Consider the following 20,192-nt stretch of genomic DNA (forward strand, 5'->3'; position numbering starts at 1 on the left):
GTACACGTTCGGAGTTGGTTATTTTCCTTTGAGATATAAAGCGGTCACAAATCCCAGTTTACAAATGAGGGAACTGAGGCTCAACTATACAGACTTGAGCTCAGCAAATTGAAGATGGGTGGACCCCAGCCAGCATGAGTGGACTCCAACTCCCAGAATTCTCCAGCCAGCAGGCTGGCTGGGGAATTCTGAGAGTTGGAGTCCACCCATCTTAAACTTGCCGAGTTTGAGAAATAGTAACAGTCCAAGGATTAAAGAGGGGTATATAAGCAGCTCACAAAATGCTGCAGATTTGACATTTAGTCTTCTGTTCATTGAGATACAATAAAGATAAAATAGTTGATTCAAGTCTTGAGTTCTTCCTGCCTCATTCAGCAGTAACATCACGTAGATTTTAAATCAAGAAAAGCAGAATCCTTACCCTCTGCATACAGAGTTATAATACAGACCTGTTCATTTTTTACTTTTAGATAAATTGCATTATTTAGTTGGGCTTTCCGGAGCCTGGAGGCAGACTTGCAAGAGTCTGTTTCTATCATTTATCTCCATGAAATAGAGTTCTAGTCTACCTGTAGCGTCAGATCCTGATCTGATCTACCTTATAAGGCTGACATTAATCCGTTTTCCCTTCCCTCCCCCATAAAACCCAAGAAGTTGAGGGAGCCAGTTGAGTCTCTTTCGAATACTTTCCTACCTCCCTGGGTTTGAGAGATAGAGACTTTTTCTGGACACCTGGTTGTCTTAATGGCTTCTGGATGGCTTCACCAAGGTCCCCTCCACACTACACAAGAGTGGTTAATTGGTCTTTTCCTGCAAGTGGCAGAGAGTTGGACTATACCGTATGATCTCGGTGATCCCTTCCTCTGCAGTTCTACAATCCTAAGACTGGTCTTCCCTCCTTATCCTCCACATCCCCCCTCTTCTCTTTAAGCCTGGTGATGTCACCTGTCCATGATCTTGCTTGGAGAATGAAGTCACAATCTAGAAGCAGTGTTTCTCAACCTCGGCAACTGAGACGTCTGGACTTCAACTCCCAGAATTCCTCAGCCAGCATGGGAATTCTGGGAGTTGAAGTCCAGACGTCTCAAAGTTGCCGAGGTTGAGAAACACTGATCTATAGGATTCTCCTTTCCTGCCAGTTACTTTCACAGATCCCTAGTACAGCAAGTTATTTTTCCAAAGTTGGCTATTCTTAAAAACCTGCCTGTACCTGTTCTTAAAAGGCTGTCCCAAAATTCCTTTCAAGAGTTAAAAAGAGCTTTGCCAGGGAACGTCCTTTTGCCCTGAAAGGAGATGGGGTATCTGAATAATTGCTGGAATTCTCCAAATATACAAAACAACATAAGAACAAAAAATGGTTAAGCGTTTTTCTGCCATATCATCAAAGCTAAAATATTTTCTCATCCACACGGTCCTCTCCTCAGAGATAAGGTTTACACTTGGTTAATCACATTGCACAAACACATTTCTGCAAAGAAGAGCACAATTTATGAGTAGCAAGAATGGAGGAATGGCATTTTTCCACTTTCAATTCCCTTCTAGAATTCCCTGTGACTGTAGCAATAAATTCTTGAAATATCTTCCACTTTCCTCCACCTCTGGTCATGAATAATTCACTGCCCACTAATGGCCTTTTGGGCAAACGCCCTTTCTGCTATGGCAATTCTTCCTGAAATAAAATGGCAGATTGAAAAAGTTTGAAAAATCAAATTATATAATCACAAGGGCAGTTGTCATGTATGTGCAATGTTCTGTCTAAAAATGGATTTTGTTAGAATGCAGATTGCAAACCCAGAATTCATGGAAGAGTCACAAGCTTAGAGGCTGGTGCTTGGTGTTTGAAGACAGCCAAGTAATGTTGGAACTGGGATTTATTTATTCCATAATTTTATATGGCCGCCCATCTCATATACTGTATATGACTCTGATTGTGTGATTTGAGTGTTCATAAAATGAAAAAAAAATGTTCCAACCTCAGACTATACCTCAATGTTTCAAGAATTCTGCAACAGGGTACTAAGGAAAATCAAGCCCTTGTTCCTTTTAGTCCCTGTGGCCAAAAAAAGATTGGGTAGTAGCTGAGCTCCTAGCATCTAATGTCTAGAAAAATTGGCCAAGAGGATGATTTTTTAAAAAAACAAATGTGCAAACAGGCTGCAAAAAAGATATTAAACTATTACTACCAATATTTTGGTAGAATGGGAATGGTTTACATAAAAATCATCCCCATGGCCAATTATTTTGTAGCTGGGTGGTAAGTAGCACTCAGCTTGAATTATTACTATATACCATATGTCTTTGTTAGGCTTGTTTTGACTTCCATTTGTTCTTTATGGCAGAATCCTTGAAAAAGCACGGAGCGCTGCATGTTGTTTTGTCCCAGGCACATGATGTTTGGTTCCAATCTCAGAATACTCAGAATGGTGCACAAAATGCTTTCCATACCTCTGTTGTGTGGGTCTCAGGTGCAGAATTCAACAGGGTGAAAAGGTTCGAAAAATAATTTCCACACAAGCACGCAAGCAGTCCAGGTTTTTGTCTTCTGAAATCAGAGCTCGGAACACACCACAGTAATAGCTTCCATAGCCGTTTAAATATGAAATATTTATTATGCTTACAAAAGAGGAGTAAAAAAAAAAAAAGAGTAAATAAGGCTGGACAGCAAGGGTTTTTAAATAGTTTTTGTAATCAGGATATATTTGCGAGTGGTCTGTGCTTTTGTGTGTCATACAAGTTTGCAGAAGGCAAATCATCTTGATTCTTATTTTTGATTTCTTTCTTTTTTTAAAAGGTGCTACGATGCAGAATCAATCAGAAACTATCACCAGCCGGCCAGCCACAACAAATGGTTCAACCGGAATCAGCAGGGCAAGAGACAACCAAAAATGAAATTTTAGCTCCCCAAATAACCCCAGCACCATATTCCCCGCCCCCCACCAAAAAAAAAAATTACTGTCCAAATGCAACAGGTTAAATTAAGAGGCTGTCCAAATGCAACAGGTCACAGGAGCAGGCCAGCTTAGGATATTTCAGTGGGTCACGTTTTACAATCTCTCCATCCGGTGTGGTCTCCGAAATGAAGTTCCTTAATTTTTTGTCTTTGCTCCGCTAGAAATCTTTGTTGAAAGACCACTTGATACTCTCAGCATCTTAAGCTTGGGCTCCTGCTTTGGAGGAGAGATGCCGACAGGTCTACGTCGCTTCTGGAACGGTCAAAGTCCAAAGTGGGACAAAGCAGGACCTGGGGAAAATGCATTCAGAAATGACTTCATGGGCCACATTTTCATCCGTCAATCAGAACTATTCATTAACACAGTTGATTACTTCTGCAAGACTGTTAGATGAGCAAAAATGGAAAGACTCTGAAACACCCACAACGAAGGAATGGTTGGTGAAGATGACGAAACTCGCAGAGATGGCAAAATTAATTTGTTGGATTAGAGAAAGATCAATAACTACATTTATCAGTGACTGGAAACTCCTTATGGACTTTTTGCTGAAAAAAGAGAAAAACGAACTTGTGATTTATGAGTTTGAGAATTAGAAAGGGTAGTTTATGGAAAGATGGAAATTATGATGTAACCTTAGAGAGGGTAAAATGTAAATGCTTGTATAACCGCTGTCAAAAAGATCAGAAGCTGTTTTTTAATAATCTTTTCTTTTCTTTCTTTTCTTTTCTTTTTCTTTTCTATTTCTATTTCTTTGTCTATTTTCTTTCTTACGTATTCCCTATTCTTTCTTACTTCCTTTGTTTCTCTTCTAATGTTTGTATTGTTTTTATCTTGTTAAAAATGTATTCAATCAAAATTATATTTTTAAAAAAATAACTATTCATTAACCCAAAGAGGGGTGTTCATCAAAATACCGCACATCTTTGGGGGGGGGGCATTTTTTGCTTTACTTATGTTTTTCCTGCCTCTCCCACCATGAAGCTCAAAGCAACAGACGTGGCTTCATGTCACTTGCCCCACTCAAAGGTTCAGGGCCAAACATTTCTGTAGCACCAAAGGATTCTGCAGGAGTTGAGTGTTCGTCCCCATAGAGTTGAAAGGGACCTGAAGGTCTCCTAGTCCAACCTCCTGTCCAGTACAGGAATCCTCGGAGCTGGGCAAGAAATAAACGTCGAAAAGAACTACAGCAAGCAATTGTGTTGTGTGGGACTCCTTGGTGCTCTCTGAGCTTGGCTGTTTGCTTGCAGACGTTTCATTACCCAACTAGGTAACATCATCAGTGCCAGTGTTTTGGGCTGTGTTGTGTTAGGGTTTGTGATGTTTTGCGATAGGGTTTATCACAGTGTTTTTCAAACTTGGCCCCTGTAAGATGTGTGGACTTCAGCTCCCAGAATTCCCCAGCCAGCCATGCTGGGAGCTGAAGTCCACACATCTTACAGGGGCCAAGTCTGAAAAACACTGGTTTATCAAATCAAAACTCCACCATGCTCCAGATGACCATCAGATGGCAGCAAAGACAACCGTCTCTCTCCTGCCATCTAGGGGCGGCTCCAATGTTTGCAACCCAGTTCTGATAGCTGTAAGTTTTCAAGTTCAATCCCCTGTGAGTGGATGGAGAATGATGCCTGTTCGTTCATGCATTTTTTTTTTTTAAATCTAATGCAGTTTGCTCTAAAGAGGAACAACTCAGTGTTGTCCTCCAGTCTCAGAAAGTTATTGTCAAGGGTTATGGACTTTCCCTCTTATTCCACCAACCTCCAAGAACAGCCACAAGGTGTGTAAAATCTGTCACCCGTTCTCTCGGAGGGACGATAGGGGACCGGCAGGGAGTGGGAACGGAGACCCTCGAAGACAGGAGAAGGGTCAAGCAGGGGGGACAGCAAATGTCAAACCTGCCTGCTTTTCTTCCAACTCAAGGACGGGGAAAGATCCCTACAGAAAAGACTCAGATGCTTTTAAGAAAGGACTCTGCCCCAAAGAGGTAAGTGAATCCCCTTGGTCAAAATTGTTGCACTATTCGTGGCTGCTCTTGTGCCCTTTCCTTAGGGCCAAAAGCACAATCAGAAGTGTGAACAGAAAAACGATCATTGCAAACGCCAACCGCAAATACAAGATCACAGGGGAAAGATGGACTGATTTTTCTACAGGGGAGCTATAAAAATGAGTCAACTTTAGCAAGTTTTATTGCTGGGGAAACTGCCTGCTGGCCCTTCGAGTTCCCAAAAGGCATTGTTTCTTTGCTGTTCCGGCCCAACCTAACCCGGTTTTAGCACACAAAATGTAGTTCTAACATAATAGCTTTCAACCATTTCCCCAGGACAATGTAAGGAAATGAAAGCTACAATCCCCAAATGCTGCAGAGATTGGCTCAGACAGCATTCCCTTTGCACACACATACATGCATACACACACGCCTCGCTTTTCTTTTTTAATATACAGCCCAAGTAAGGGATCCTTCTGTGCCACGTGAAAGCTTTTTTAATCATATTAACTTTGATCCAACACAATAGTGCCGTTTTTCTGCTACATCTGATTATGAAACATCTCCATTCAGCATTTTCCAAAGTTCTAACTAAACTTTAAATACATCAGTGGAAGACATGCTTCTCTTTTAACACCCAAAACACCTAGCTAAGCTTGGATCATAGGAAAAACTTAAGCAGGGTCAAGCCAGGTTAATTCTTGGATGGGAAACCACCAGGAAACCCTCAGGGTTGTAAACTAGGTGGAGAAGTTGGGAAAATATGCTAGAAGAACAGAGTGAAAGATTGCTTCTGTATTCCTCAGCAGCAAACTACATACGCATGTCCAGGAAGTCTCTTGGAGTTGAGCTGAACTTGAAGACAACTTCCTTTAAAAACGATTCAGCCTTCATAGGGAACCCACATCTGTACTTTTGTGATTGATGGATTGATTGATTTGTACCCCAACACCCCTCTAAAGAAATCAACACAACGCACCCCTATTTTTCACTGATAGCAAGAGCTCACTGGAGGTCTTCAAATGCTGTAGCAGATCCTGAACCAACTGGGGAGTTGGACCAGATCCCTCTGAGATCCCTCCCCTCCAGTCTATTACTCTGGGTGAAATCTGAGATTAGACAGGTGATTGTTCTTATGTCTTTTGGATCCCTTCCCACCTAGTTTTCTTTAACAGGGCCAAAAGTTGCAATTTAAACAGACATCCATCTCTTCTAAAAAGACTGCACGCAGAGGGAGAGTCAGCTGTAGCATTGGTCACTGTAAACATTTAGAAGAATGTGGAGACTTGCAGGGCGGAGGTGAAGGTAGGGACGGCACAGATAACTATCTCCCGACCAAATTTTGCCCTTTGGCACCGACAGCCCATCTGCAAACAGAGACAGGGATGCTGAGCATGCAAACCCCCATGTGCATCGACAGAGAACAAAGGCTTGTTGGAAAAATAAGATGGATTTTTCTTCCCTTTGAACCTAGAGCGGGCTCAGAGGATTTCCCGAATGGAGAGGATGTATTTCTCAGTCTCCCTTTGGAAAGCACTGCAAAATTGCATTTTGCCAAACTTCTGGATTTCCTGGTTATTATTGGCCATTTTCTGCCACAAGCTTCGTGATGTGCGATGATCTTTCCCCCCTCTTCCATTAATGGGCACTTTCCTCACCCTAATAATAGTCTGCATGACACTGTCCATTTCTTAAAGTGCATTTTTACACGGGAACAGTTATCAGTGGGTGGGACAGCAGCCCAACCAGATTGTCTTAAAACAGTTATTAATTTATCCCCAGTTAAAGGGGGAAGGAGGGAAGGAATGCCTGTGGACATTCACACACATACGCTGCACCACGAGCTTTAGGCCAAGTAAAACAGCCTGCTTTCAAGACCTTCATTTTTTTCCCTAAAATAGACAAAGAAAAACTGGCTCTCTCAGAGGATGCTTCAGCTAAACCCTCATCAAAAGGCCTCTTCAAAGCTCTGCACGGACCAACGGGTTGTTTTCTCGCGCAACAGCAATGATCCTTCTCCTACCTGGAATTCGTCATCTTTCAAAGCTGGTGGATATTCCATCACGTCACTGACCTCCAGCTTTTCCTTCTCCTTGTATTTTTTCATGATCAAACTGTCGACAACCCAGAACATGAGAGCCTGAAAAGGAGGGGCAGGGGAGAAGAATAAAGAATATATTTGCATGTGTAGACAGAAAGATGAATTTGTGCTACTGCTTGTTAGGGTGGGAAATCTGCCAAACCTGGCCAAGGTTTGGGTTTATATGAGTTGCTACATTCTATCCGTGTGGTTTATCACAAGAATGGTGGTCACCTTTGAGAGTTACTATTTCACGTCTGCCATAAAGTGGGTTTGTGGTTTTAAGCACATTTCTCTAAGCAAATGTGGTTCTGTCAGCAATGCTACCAAATAATTTTGTTCAAACATTTCCCCCTAACTCAGGGTACCTTTGAACATGGTTTTCATGAAAATAGTTTCGGTACAGATCATTCCCCAATATAATACAACATTTGGAAAATCACCATTTTCAAAAGCTAAGTACATTTAGGGTTAAAGCAGGACCTTTCGGGCTTCAAATGTTTCAACCATAAATATTTTGCACACTCCTAATTCTTAATAGCTAGCGTGGTGGTGTAAAAGACCTGGACTGGGAAAAGCCGTATTTAAAACCCCAGCTCGCGTGAAGCTCCTTTGGAGACTCAGAAGCTCTCATCCTGACACATCTGGGTGGGGTGGGGGGAGATTAAAATGGTTGGGGGAAAGCATCACCCCGCTTGCATCAGACTTTGGTGTATGAGCAAAACATAAGAGTATGAAGAGACAAAAAACATATACAGAAATGGAGCTCAGTTCATCAGACATTTGGGGACATTAATAATAGTTGGGATCACCCGTTCTCTTCACGGTTTGCTTTCATTCTCGTCGGTTAGCAAGATTTGGCCCTTGTAGCTTTTACAATATACACAATCTAAGAGCAGTTACAACCTGCCTGTTATAACGTGAGGCGCCTGGCCTTCCTCTGCTATGACGGCTTCCTGCAGTTTGGTTTTATCTTTATTTATTTATTTTTGCTTTGTTTTTTTCTAACGAGTTTAACAGCTGATTAACACCACCACCATTCTCTGCTTCCGTTTTGATCCAATTTGTGACTTGACAGAATAAGCCAGGGTGTTGCCTTCCTGTTATTTTACTGATATGTTTGTCAAAGCCCGGTCCAACAGCCTGCTGGATGGGCCAAAAAAAAAAGCCACTAACTTTTACCCAGGACCCTCAATATTGCTTGTGGTTGTCTTCTACAAACTTTCAAAATCTTGCAAGCATGGCTGGCTGGGGAATTCTGGGAGTTGAAGTCCAGACATCTTAAAGTCCCCAAGGTTGAGAACGACTGCTTTAAACGATGCCTGGAAACCTGTTTCACCCACCCGCCCTCAGGGGTAGGCTAAGATGTGCCCATTGGTGTGCAATGTCTGTTTTGGCTAGGTTATTTGTTCCCCCAGTTACGTTTGCTGCAAGGGCTGCTTTTTGTTCATTTCTGTTTTTAAACTGTGCACCATGCAGAGCTGATGCTGAATGGGGTGGCCTTATGCGTCTAAATTAATTATAAACAAAGAAGTCATATTTTCCAAGGCGAAGGTTTTCTGCCCGTTTTGACCTCAGATGACAGATGGAAATCCCATTTCCTGCCCATCTCCCCTTCCAGATCCCTTGCTGAAAGGTACATTTCCTTCCAACCGTTTTACTCACGTTGACTATGAAAGGAACCACGAGCATCACCAATACCAGCTCCAGCTGGGGAGAAGGGATGTAATCCAGAAGGATTTCTTGAAGCTGGGGGAAAAAAGAGACACCTAAGAGTCCATTTATGGAGGAGAAACCTGGTCTGGACTCAGCAGAGTTGGGCCTGGTTAATATTTGGACAAGAGACCACCAGGAAATCACAGGGCTGTAGATTAGATTGGGAGACTGAAAAAATAAAAAAAAAACACCACAGAGAAAAGCAGTGGCAAACCGCTTCTATAATTGTTGCCGGGAAAACTGCATGGACATATCCATGTAGTCATCAGGAGCTGATCTCAAGCCATTCTTCCTTATTTTTTTAATGTCGGGCAGTGTTTTTCAAACTTGGCCGTTTTAAGATGTGTGGACTTCAACTCCCAGAATTCCCCTGCCAGCAGGGGAATTCTGGGAGTTGAAGTCCACACATCTTAAAGTGGCCAAGTTTGAAAAATATTGATGTAGCGCAACCTTTTGAGCCTGGGGTTATTTCTATTTATTCCCTGTCTGGAAGCTACTGGGGAAGCCACGGCCAGTGACGTCCACCGGAGTGGACAGGGCCGATGTTTCTGTACCCATTTTTTTTTTCATTTAGGGGAATTTTAAGAGTATTTAAGCACTGGCCAGTTTGCCTTGTACACTTTCCATCCGAAAACACATTTTTTTGGTGGCTCAAGGATCTTGAGGCAGGGGATCTTCCCTAATTTTATCCCCTCTAAAACTCCTCCAAGCCTTCCAATTACAAAAAAAGGGGGGGGGATCTCAAAATTGCAACCCAGCTTGTTCAAGGGGGACTTCTGGAAACTGACAAGAACCCCACAGCGTGAGCTGCCTGTCCCCACGTGAAGTGAGAACGCCTCGGTGCGATGACGCCGATGAATTCTGCAGCACACCAAGCCAGCCAACCACGTCTCCCCGGCTCTCTCAGCGAAGGCTATTCCACGCTGGCTGAAGAGCCAAGAATTCATTCAAACAAATCACCTATGGCAAAGGACAGAAAGCAGGAGCTCCAAGAAGGAACTCGTTCGCATTTTTCACTTCGAACGAAGCTTCGAATGAAGCCTTCCGAAAAAGAAGCTGAGAACTCTCATGTCCAGCTGACAACATCTCCCTTGGAAGGCTTTGCTGTGGCTGGGAAAAGCAGAGGGAATTTGGGGAATGACATGTGACAGTTAGCAATGCTCAAGCACATCTTCATAAGCGTGACCAAACCAGATCTTTGCCACCATATTCCAAAACAGCGATCAGGACACTAGTACTTGTTCTGCACACACGTGTAGCGACCTATCATGGATGAGTCATCTGTAGCATATTCCATCCGAGGCACCTGTTTTTATTTTTTCCATCTCCCACAATTAAGGGTGAGAAGAATCTCTACCAGCCTTCTTCCAACCTAGGAACCCTCCAGATGGAGAACTTCTGGCCACTGCTGAGAATTCTGGAAGTTGAAGTCCACACATCTGGGGGGCACCCAGGTTAGGCTAGCCTGGTCCAAAATGGGAGATTTTTTTTTCTTTACTACAGTAATGAAAGCAGCATCTCACTGTACTGCATTTCAATGACTATTCCAGATGTTCATGCAGCAAACCGAAGGCTGGTTGAATTTACGCACAGCAGTTTCCACCAGACTCCAGGCCACTGTATTATACAAGGGTGTGATGCACACGTTCACAGCTTCCTTGACAGGGGAAAGAAATTCAGGGAATCTGCAAGTTCTTGCATTGTCCTCCTGCCTTTGCTCTGAGAACTCAACGCATTATAGTTGGAGGACTTGCCTAATTGGATCCCACAAGCACTCCAGCACCCATAACTTTGTTTTGTGGTAACACAGCAGGTGTTAGCCAATTAATCCTACAGACAATTGCTGCCTTAATTGCACACAACCATGTCCCTGCTGTCTCCAACACATGAGCTGTAAAGGGAAGCATGTGTATGGAATCTGATATCCACACCAAAATATTCCCCACATGTAGAAAGATAGAGCATCTTCCCCCTAATGCATTTTCTCTAAGGAAGCATTTAAATACATGTGCTAATCTTGCTCCTAACAGCGTCCCTTAAAGGTCAGTAAAGTTAATGAGTAACAGAAGATGTCAGTTGGGTTCTTCTTCCTTACCTTTGTCCAACCAGGAATGAGTAAGACAAGACCAATTGTGGTTTTCTCAAAGATCATTATGAGCAAGTAGAGAAGGCATTGACCGATCCAAGCAGCTGCCTGGGGTGGGTCCCCTGAAAGGAGACAAAGGCAGAATTAAGCCCATGATTCATGCTCCAACTATAAGAACCAGCCACTTGGGGCCACTGGGCAGACCCCTACTCCCCACAAATTAATGGGGTTCTGCGTTACATCAACACATGCACCCAAGAGATTGTAAGATGGCCACCACTACTTTGATACGTGCAGATTGAGAGTCACAGAAAAGGAGGAGGAACTTGAGGAACATCTGTAGAACATCTGCATTTCCAAGCAGCATCTCTACCACTAATGCAACTCATTGGATGGGGGACACAGGTAAGGTGACTATGGAACCTTCTGGCTAAACGTTCTTGGGAATAATAGGGTAGTATGCTGTTGTTTCCTTTTGGGATTTCTAATAGTCTCCCATCCAAGTCAGATCTCCCCAGGTCGGATCTGCTTGGCTTCCAGATGCTGGTACCCTCCAAATATGATGGACTGCAATTCCCAGGATGTCTAGGGATGATAAGAGTTGCAGTTCCACAGATGTGGAGAATATCAAGCTGGAGAAATCTGGTCCAGGACATCATGCTGTCTCCCCTAGTGACCATCCATGTACTCTGAAGACCTCAAAAACAGAGGAACAATGGACAAAATCTGGAAACTAGGGTGGAATACTGGAATTCTTTGAACCTGGGAATGAGAATGGACATTTGCAAAACACTGCAGAACAAGAATATGGATATTCTTTTCGATTCTCATCAACGGGCAGCCAGCTCCCCTTATATCAAGAGAGAATGAAAGAGGATCAAAGACATCAAGGAGGATCTGCCTTGACATACCTGCTGATATGGGGGGTGGGGTGGGGGGAAGAGCTAAAATACACACATAACCATTTTCCAAGATTCTGTAACCTAACCCCTCTTTTCTTGCAATAAACCTAATGGCTAGATTTCTCCTTTAGACACTTGGTGCCATCTGAAATTGGTGTTGCGTTCCTCCAACACACTTAACCTGGTTATTGGATTAACCCATTTTCTGAGTTTGCCCAAGAGAAAGGCTAACCAAATACAAATGACCTTGGCTCATACAACACACTACGCCACATTAAAAACTAACCAAGGTTAACACTGAACAAACTCAGTACCTTATGCAAATACTGTCGCACCGATGCCTTTTCCGCTGAAAAGTCTTTGCGTCGCGTGCAAACTCACCTCAACGTTTTATACTCACGAATGTCTTAGAAAGGCCTGGCTTACGATGATCCTTCCAGATTAAGGTATTTTAGAAAAACAGTAAAGCCTCAGTTTAACAGACCTCGGTTTGACAGACTTTGCATGCAACAAACAAATTTGTCCATATGTAAAATCCCACTCGCCCTTTTGTGTCTGTTTAAAGTGGGTACAATACATACTCATAATGCACCATTCCTCTTTCACGCAAGAGCAAAATGCATAAAAAGCACATGGATCAAATCTCACTGAGCTAGCCTGCCAGCGGGGAAAAATGCTGGAATGAGAAAGTACAAATACGGAAAACTAAATGGCGCTTTTTAAGTTATTGTATTGTAAATTATTCACTCCATTTGAAATAAAAAGGCACACGTGTGTATACATACACTCACATACAAACACGTACAGAGTGTGTTTTATCTGGTTTCTGTTTTTCTCCTTGCTCTGGATATTTTGCTTTTTGTGATTTGAGATGATAATTTGTCTACTCACATGTATTCAAGCCCACACCATTATCAACAACCATGGAAAGACAGCGTGCCAAGGCCTAAAAGCCATGCATTTGCACAAGATGCTGAAATAAAGGAATAATCCTTTTGAAAATTCAGGAGGCTTGCAAAAACAACTAGAAACAGCTGGGATGGGACTCAGAACAGCAAATCCTGTTTGCAAATTAAAGGCCACCTTCGTGAATTTTTACTTATTTATTCATTCAATTTATAGAGCCGCCCATCTCAGACCAGGGACTCTGGGCGGCTAACAACCATAAAAACAGTCAACATTTAAACCAGTCCAAAAAAATTAAATTTAATATAAATGCGGCCAAGAAATCTTAAAAAACCGTCAGCATCAACACAACCATGAAATATTTAATACCAGTGATTTAGGGTCCACAGCAGTTGAAGATCTGTGACGTGAAAGACAGGACTGTTATTTTCCCCGTTCTAAAGTCAGATGCAAAAATGCACGGCTCGGCTGAGCGAGAGGGACTTGGCAAGGCAGAAATGTTATGGAAGGATCGGTTGTTACGAGGTGACAGTTCATTCTAAATTCAACTTTTGTGGAAACAACCTTTCAACCTACTTAGAAAACCTCCAGATGTTCTCTTTGGGGAATACTGAAGGAGCTGAGATATTTCCAAACATGACCCACGCATCCCACTGGCTTTTTCGATCACGCCTCCATCCAAGAGCAAAATGCTGGAGTGTCAGAGGAGTGGTCTGGAATCAGTCTGGAAAAACTCAAGCTGAAGCTGGATCTAGGTTTCTGTGGTCCTGAGCAAAAGGCTCCTGGAAAGCATTACTCGCCCATTTTCCGCAGAGACGGGAAGGCAATCCCCTTGGAGATGCAAAACATCCTTTTCTTACGAACGCCAGCTTCCCACGTGCAGAACTGAGGACAGAAATATCACGAAAGACATTCCCGCACCCCGAATTTGCAAAGGCGTGCAACCAATCCTTGCAAATTGCTCCAAGAATTCCTGTTGTCAGTTGTGCATGAAACACTTAGCTCATGCGCTTTCCTCGGTGAGGAATAAGAGGGAGAACGTTTCGGGCATCTGTGGATGGGGGAAGGCAAATGCTGGTTAGAGGTATCGGTTTAAGACGGGGGGCCAGATCAATTTGCAAAATAAATACAGAACAAGTGGGGTCCGAGGGACGTAAGTTGGGTTCCGGCGTTGTGATGCGAGCTCTGCCCCTTTTCTACGGGTGTCAAGATGCTGCCTGCACACCCCAAAACATGCTGCTTTTCCAGACCCTATGAAACTCTTGCGCCTCTAACAAGCATCTACTTGACAACCTACTGCAGATACCAGCAACAGAAGATATGAATGGAGAAAATGGAGTTTATAGACCAGCATTTCCCAACCTTGGCAGCTTTCAGACGGGTGGACTCCAACTCCCAGAATTCCCCAGCCAGCAAGGGTTGGAGTCCACCCGTCTGAAAGCTGCCAAGGTTGGGAAACACTGTTATAGACTGATTGGGAACAAACTGGAAATCTTGAATGACCCCCATCCACCTGTACAAATTTTACATGAATTCCATTTTCAACTTTATCCTCAGCCATAAAACACATTGGGCTATTTGGGGCCAGCCACTACCGCCTCGTTCACACATCACACTAATCTGTGGCTTGTGCCATCATGGTTTAGCGAGAAACAAGCTAGGTTTTCAAGAGAAACTCAGCCAGAAACCATGCTCCCCAATGGCCCGGCTGGGTTGCGGCAGCCCTCTTAAGTCCCAAAGAAGCAAGCCGCTTAATGGCAAGGTGTGAAGGTCACTTTATCCCCCCCAGATCCTACCTTACAGGGTTGTTTGGAGGATGGGAAAGGGGGCGATTTGCACTCCTGGAGGAAAGACAGGCTAAAAGGCAAACAAATGAATGATAAATCCATATACTAGCCCTCTTTATCCAAAAGGCAGCTGGGGAGAGATCTTGGCCTCAAATGCCATTGACCCCTCCTCCTTTTCCAAATGGATTATTTCCTTTTCATCTCTGTTTTGCTTTTTTTCGTGTTCATAATCTATTTCCAGCTGGCGCAGAAGAATCCTTGGAGGGGAAAACCGGGCTAGCCGACAGCGAAACGAAAAACCCACAATAAAACCACAAAAGTTTGTAGAGGGTCCCAGCTGTTCCGCTAAACCTTTCCAGATGTGGATTCTGACTTGCACATACTGTACGCCGCCTCCCTTTGCAAAAATGATAACCGCCCACCTGCTGCAGCCTGTGGGTTCCCTAAGTAGGGACTGGACCGGCCTCGCGTTGGCACGCCAGCGGCTTCTGAGGACAAGAATATCAGCCTTGGAGAGCAAGAATCAGGCCAATAAAGAGGTGCTCCCTTGCCCAATTTTTTTTTTTTTTTTTGGCTTGGCTAAAGAAATGCTTGAGCAGAAAAATCTGGGAAGGAGACCAAGAACCAGCTGTAAAATGAATAAGGGAAAAAACTTAGGGGCAAGTGGGCCACGGGCACACTCACAAAATGGCTGCCACAGGGCGGGGCTTGCTCATTCATAAAATGGAAGCAAAGTCCGTTGCCCTCTGTGCACCTGCTCCCAAAGGATGTGCCCCTTTTATAATGCCAGCTAATTTTTATCTCTCTTTTTTTTACTAGCAGGTGACATCAGGTCTCTGCCCGCTTCTGCCCTTGACGTTCCCCCCAGTCATTAATTGCCAGCCTGGAACTAGAGGGAGGCTCACTCTGGTTTGGAGGGTCCATTCCCCCCAAAACATCTGAGGAAGCATGCAACATGTGCAATTAAAAAAACAGGGAATTGTACTGCCTTGTAAAGATGCGAACCAAATTCCGTGTTAAGGGATGGTGCAAAAATGCCATCAATGCTTCTTTTTAACACTCCTAAGTAAGCAAGCAGCCCAAAGTTGTGTGGCACCAACCTTTATAAATTAACCAAGCTTTCAAGGATGACCGCAAAGAAATGCTTAACCCCATAATGAATGTCTTGAATCTTTTAGGGGCTGTACAACGTTCCAATGTGGAGTTGCAACAGACCCAACCCGGTTGTCCTTTGGGAATTTAGTAACCAAACAGTACCCTGAGCTACAATAGAACTCAGCCAATCCACAAATCTGGAAGAGTTTCTTTTAATTTAATTTAATTTAATTTAATTTAATTTTTTTTTTGTCCAAGATTGATCCAGGGAGGAAAGAGAAAAAGGAGGATCAGCAGCGTCAAATTGGAAAATGCAGGGAAAAAGATGGATTTGCGCAGAGAGAATATACAAGGCATTTTTTGTCATCTCCATCTGCAAACTGTTTATTAGTTGTGCTTAAGAGGAGAAACTCGTCCAGCAAATAATGTTAAGGGTTTTTTGTTTTGTTTTTAAATGCTGCTGGTTCTTTCTCTTTTGTGCCAAAGTCCAACCCACCCTGTTCCTCCTGTTATACTGATAGAAAGAAACATGACGGTCTCTGGCTGGGATGGAGAAAAGCTAACATAAATTACATTTTCTTTCCTTCAAATGGATTTTTTATGTATTTTATATTAAGATGGATGGATGGATAGATAATTAAATACACTTTAGGTATTTTTCTCGTTTTGTTTTTTTGTTTTTTGCTTTTCTCGTTTTGTTTTGCCACTTATATCGGTCCCCCCCCCAAAAAAAATTTCCCTCTATTTTCTAGATTTTCTCTCTTTGACTATTTTTCCCCTCTAGTTATAAGGATTTTCTTCTCTTTTTTCTTCTCCTCACTTTTTCATCTATAACAGCTTAAGTTCCTTTTTAAAACTGCATAATTTTTAAACTACTAGCATGAGAGCCAGTTTGGTGCATCGGTTCAAAGCACCAGGCTAGAAGCCGGGAGACCGTGAGTTCGAGTCCTGCCTTGGGCACAAAGCCAGTTGGGTGACCTCGGGCCACTCCTCTCTCTCAGCCCTGGAAAAAAGGAGAAGGCCGGGGCAAACCACTTATAAAATCCTTGCCAAAAAAGTTGCAGAGACTTGTCCATGTAATTGCTAAGAGTCAAGAATAACTTGAAGGAACCACTTCAACCACTTGAAGAAACACCCAAACAAAAATATTCATACAGTTCTAACACCCTCAAGCCCTACAATGCTGCCTGATTGTGCCAGGAGAATCTGTTCCTGGCAGGGATGAGCAAAGAACAGGCCAAGGGTCTACATTCCCAGCAGGGTCACCCAAGGCGTGAAGGTCATCCCAACTTCTCCATAAAGCAAGTGGGCTTCTATATTGGGCAGCAACGATATAGGAAGATGCTGGAGACAGATGACCACTTGGTGACAACAGCAAAGGCATCAATTCATACCGCGTGGGAGAAGGAGATGGTTAACCCCTCCTGTATTTTTACCAAGCAAACCTCAAGGATAAACAATGTAAAGTGACTGATGATATAGTGCCGATATCGTTTGGGGACAGATCATTCTGGAGAAGGTCCATCTATGTTGGTTCTTAAACTGTTTGACCAAATACCGTTTCCTGCTCTCGAATAACATCATTACCCCCAACAAAAAACCCTCAGATGCTGTTGTTTCCTACAAGTATCTCAGCAGCAGCACTCACAACCCGGACTCACAAACAAGTAATTACAAATTGCTCCATCGACCTCAAGGTATGCCAAACTGCCCCCAGTTTAAGCATTACGGTTGTGCGTGGTTGCTAAGAGCCAACACCGACTTGATGGCATAAAAATGAGCAACCCATCTACTGTCGCTATATTGCTATTGTGTTTATACCTAACCCTGCAAAGTCCCCCCCCCCAAGAAATGTTAATTGTCACGTTTCTGAAAATTAAATGAAGTTTAATACATTTTTAAAAGTTGCCCATTTTCCAACACACTGAACAGGGAGGGAGGTACCTGGGGAGGATCAACATCGCTGGGCCACCCCTGCCAGCATCCTTAACAAGCCCCTGGTGAGAGATGCTGGAGTCTTTAGCAACTTACAATAGTGTCCCCAGTTGCTTCCCTATGGAAATGTCCTACTCAAAGTCCATTCAAGGAAGGCAAAGAGAAACCAGAGAGCTTGAATGTTGGATATTGTGACAACTGGCTGTGGCCAAGGGGGAAGAAAAGAGAAGGTGTTAATTCGTTTGTTTAGAGTAATATCCTGCCTTTTCTTCAGGAGCTCCAGGCTGTCCTCGCAGGACTTCTTCCTCCAGTTTTTCCCACCACAACAACCCCGTAAGAGTTGTTGTGAGAGACCGGCCCAAAGTCACCAAGAAACGTCTGAGGCTGGGGGAGGATTAAAACCTTGATCTCCCGGCTCTTCGCCCAACACGTTTGCCCCTGGACCACGCCGGAAGCACTGGTTAAATGACAGAGTAAAACTGATCTTCTCCTCTTGGGCCTGTCGCAGCAGTTTGTATCTTGTATGTGGCTCCCGACATCTCTAGGGTCCTTCCAAAAAATTACCACTGAATTGCAAGTTTGAATGTGACCAAAGAGGGAGAAATCTCCAAGAGAGATTTCCATCATATGGATGGCGTTCAAGTAACGACACTGCATGACTTGTCTGTCCAGTTAAAAATCCTTTACCTTTAGCCTTACCCTACTCACATTCATCTGCCCCCATCCCTTTGAGGAGTACAATTTGCACCCCTCCCAAAGGCTGGACAGCCTTGCTCTCAACATCCTTACAATGAACAGGTCTGATTCTACATTCACCCAAACAGCTTTTCAATAAAGTTGAAAAGGCAGCAAGAAGTCACTCATGTCCTGGTCACCTTGTGGTTGGACTACTGCAACATCCTCTACATGGGGCTGCCCTTGAAGACCACCCGGAAGCTTCAACTGGCCCAGAGTGTGTCGGTGCTGGTAGCGATGGGCATGCCTCGGTATGCCCATGTTATACCTCTGCTTCGCGAGCTGTACTGGTTGCCAGTTGGCTTCCAGATGCGATTCAAAGTGCTGGTTGTTACCTCCAAAGCCCTACATGGCATAGGGCCTGGTTACTTGAGGGACTGCCTGTCTCCCATAGTATCTGCCCAGCTGATTCGATTCTGCAGGGTTGGAGTGCTCCTGGTTCCTCTGATTAAATAACGTCATCTATCGGGACCCCGGAAGGGTGCCTTCTCTGTAGCAACGTCCACCCTCTGGAACAAGGTCCCCTCCCAAGATCCATATGGCCTCCATTCTGTGGTGTTTGGAAGAGCCATGAAGACCTGTCTCTTCACCCAGGTCTTTGGCGAGGGAGAGCGAGACCCCTCATGTCATCCCAGTTGCCATCTTTTATCTTTATCTTTTACAGAGTTTATTATAATTTCTTTGATTGATCGTTGTGAGCTGCCCAGAGTCGTTGAGAGTCAGGCAGGATACAAGTTTAATTATTAAGAAAGATGGAAATGGAGACATTTTTGCAACGACACCAAGCCTCCGTCACCAAGCACGGAGGGGCACTTCCTCACAAGCAGCCTTTCCACGGCTCACCTCTTCTGGGGCCACGTTAAAAAGCAGCTGGGGACTGATCTGCACTGTTTGCAAACCCTTGCCTCTCCCCCCCAGGGCCCAGCAAATGAACAGGGATGACGTTCATTTCCCCCCTCTTTTGCTCACGACGTGGCGCGCAAAGCTACTTTTTACTTGCTCCAGCAGGAAGACAGGACATAAATCTAAGCAGCAAATAAACAGAGGTGCCAACTTGGCCTTTGTTTTGAGCATTAAAAATGGTAGTTCCCTATTCACCAAAACAACAGGGGGACCTTGGAGATAAATTGCCATTTATTGCAACTGTTGGTCTCTGGCTCCAGCCTTGTTGATCACCGGGGGGGGGAGGATTCATCTTGGTATGAAAATGGATCTGCGCCACTCTCTGGAAATACTCCTACCCTAATTACCCAGTAGCATTTCTCATTTTTCTCCACAATGCAGCGGCCCCAGACTTCACATAATGCATCATCAGCCGTGCTTCATCCAGGCGCTAAAATTCTTTTTAAGCCATGTGGATTTCAAGACCCTGAACAGACCCTACGCATGACTCTCAGCTTTTTAGAGTGGGGGTAAAACCAGTCTCTGCAAACGCCTGCTTGCACGGGAGGGAAAAAATTGCAGCGATTTTGACAGCTGTGAGAAAAAGTCCAGAGAAGGACCATTTTTACACTCCTCTTTAAAAAAGCACCAGAGCCTAGCTAAAAAGGTCACTTCCATTTAAAGAGAAAATATTTTGCTTGACATTTCCATACGGTGGGACGGGTAGAGGGAGAGAGCGCGTATTAGAAATGAATCACTCCCTTAAACGACATCAGAACATAAGATCGTGTATTGGAGTAGCTTCTGGAGAGAGGCAACAGTCTTAGGCAAACTGGTGCAAGACTCTGAAAGGTTGGGTTTAAATCCTCCGTCAGCCGCAAAACACTTGAGCTGGGTTCATACAACACGACAGATCAGCTCCTATGTTCCCAGGACACGCCTTGCCCAAATAAAACCTTAAGGCTGAATATGGTGGCTTGCTTCATTCAACACACGAAGATCGTACCTGGGTTTCCATCATATGTTTCTATATTTTTAATGTTTGTTGTGAATTGGCCAAGTTCCCCCATTGGGGGGAGATGGGCGGTTGAAAAATGTAATTAATACATAATAATAAATAAAATAATAATATGCTG

At 43.8% G+C, this 20,192-nt stretch overlaps 1 protein-coding gene across 1 annotated transcript in view; it reads right to left on the reverse strand.

The window, feature by feature from the left end:
* Positions 1-2,591: 2,591 nt before the first annotated feature.
* The window catches only part of LOC103055225 (store-operated calcium entry regulator STIMATE-like), a 32,424-nt gene continuing 14,823 nt past the window's right edge, over positions 2,592-20,192 (reverse strand). Inside the window, exons 5-8 of the mRNA XM_007432625.3 lie at positions 10,824-10,936; positions 8,678-8,761; positions 6,956-7,072; positions 2,592-3,241 (exon numbers count right to left, since the gene is read on the reverse strand). Of these exons, the coding sequence (XP_007432687.1) occupies positions 3,143-3,241; positions 6,956-7,072; positions 8,678-8,761; positions 10,824-10,936 (413 nt within the window). The 3' untranslated portion in view covers positions 2,592-3,142. The remainder of the gene's footprint in view (positions 3,242-6,955; positions 7,073-8,677; positions 8,762-10,823; positions 10,937-20,192) is intronic.

Source organism: Python bivittatus, unplaced genomic scaffold (assembly GCF_059951505.1).
Source record: "Python bivittatus isolate LINGU-HERP-01145 unplaced genomic scaffold, Pbiv_v1 ctg000330_np1212, whole genome shotgun sequence".
NCBI classification, from domain to species: domain Eukaryota; kingdom Metazoa; phylum Chordata; class Lepidosauria; order Squamata; family Pythonidae; genus Python; species Python bivittatus.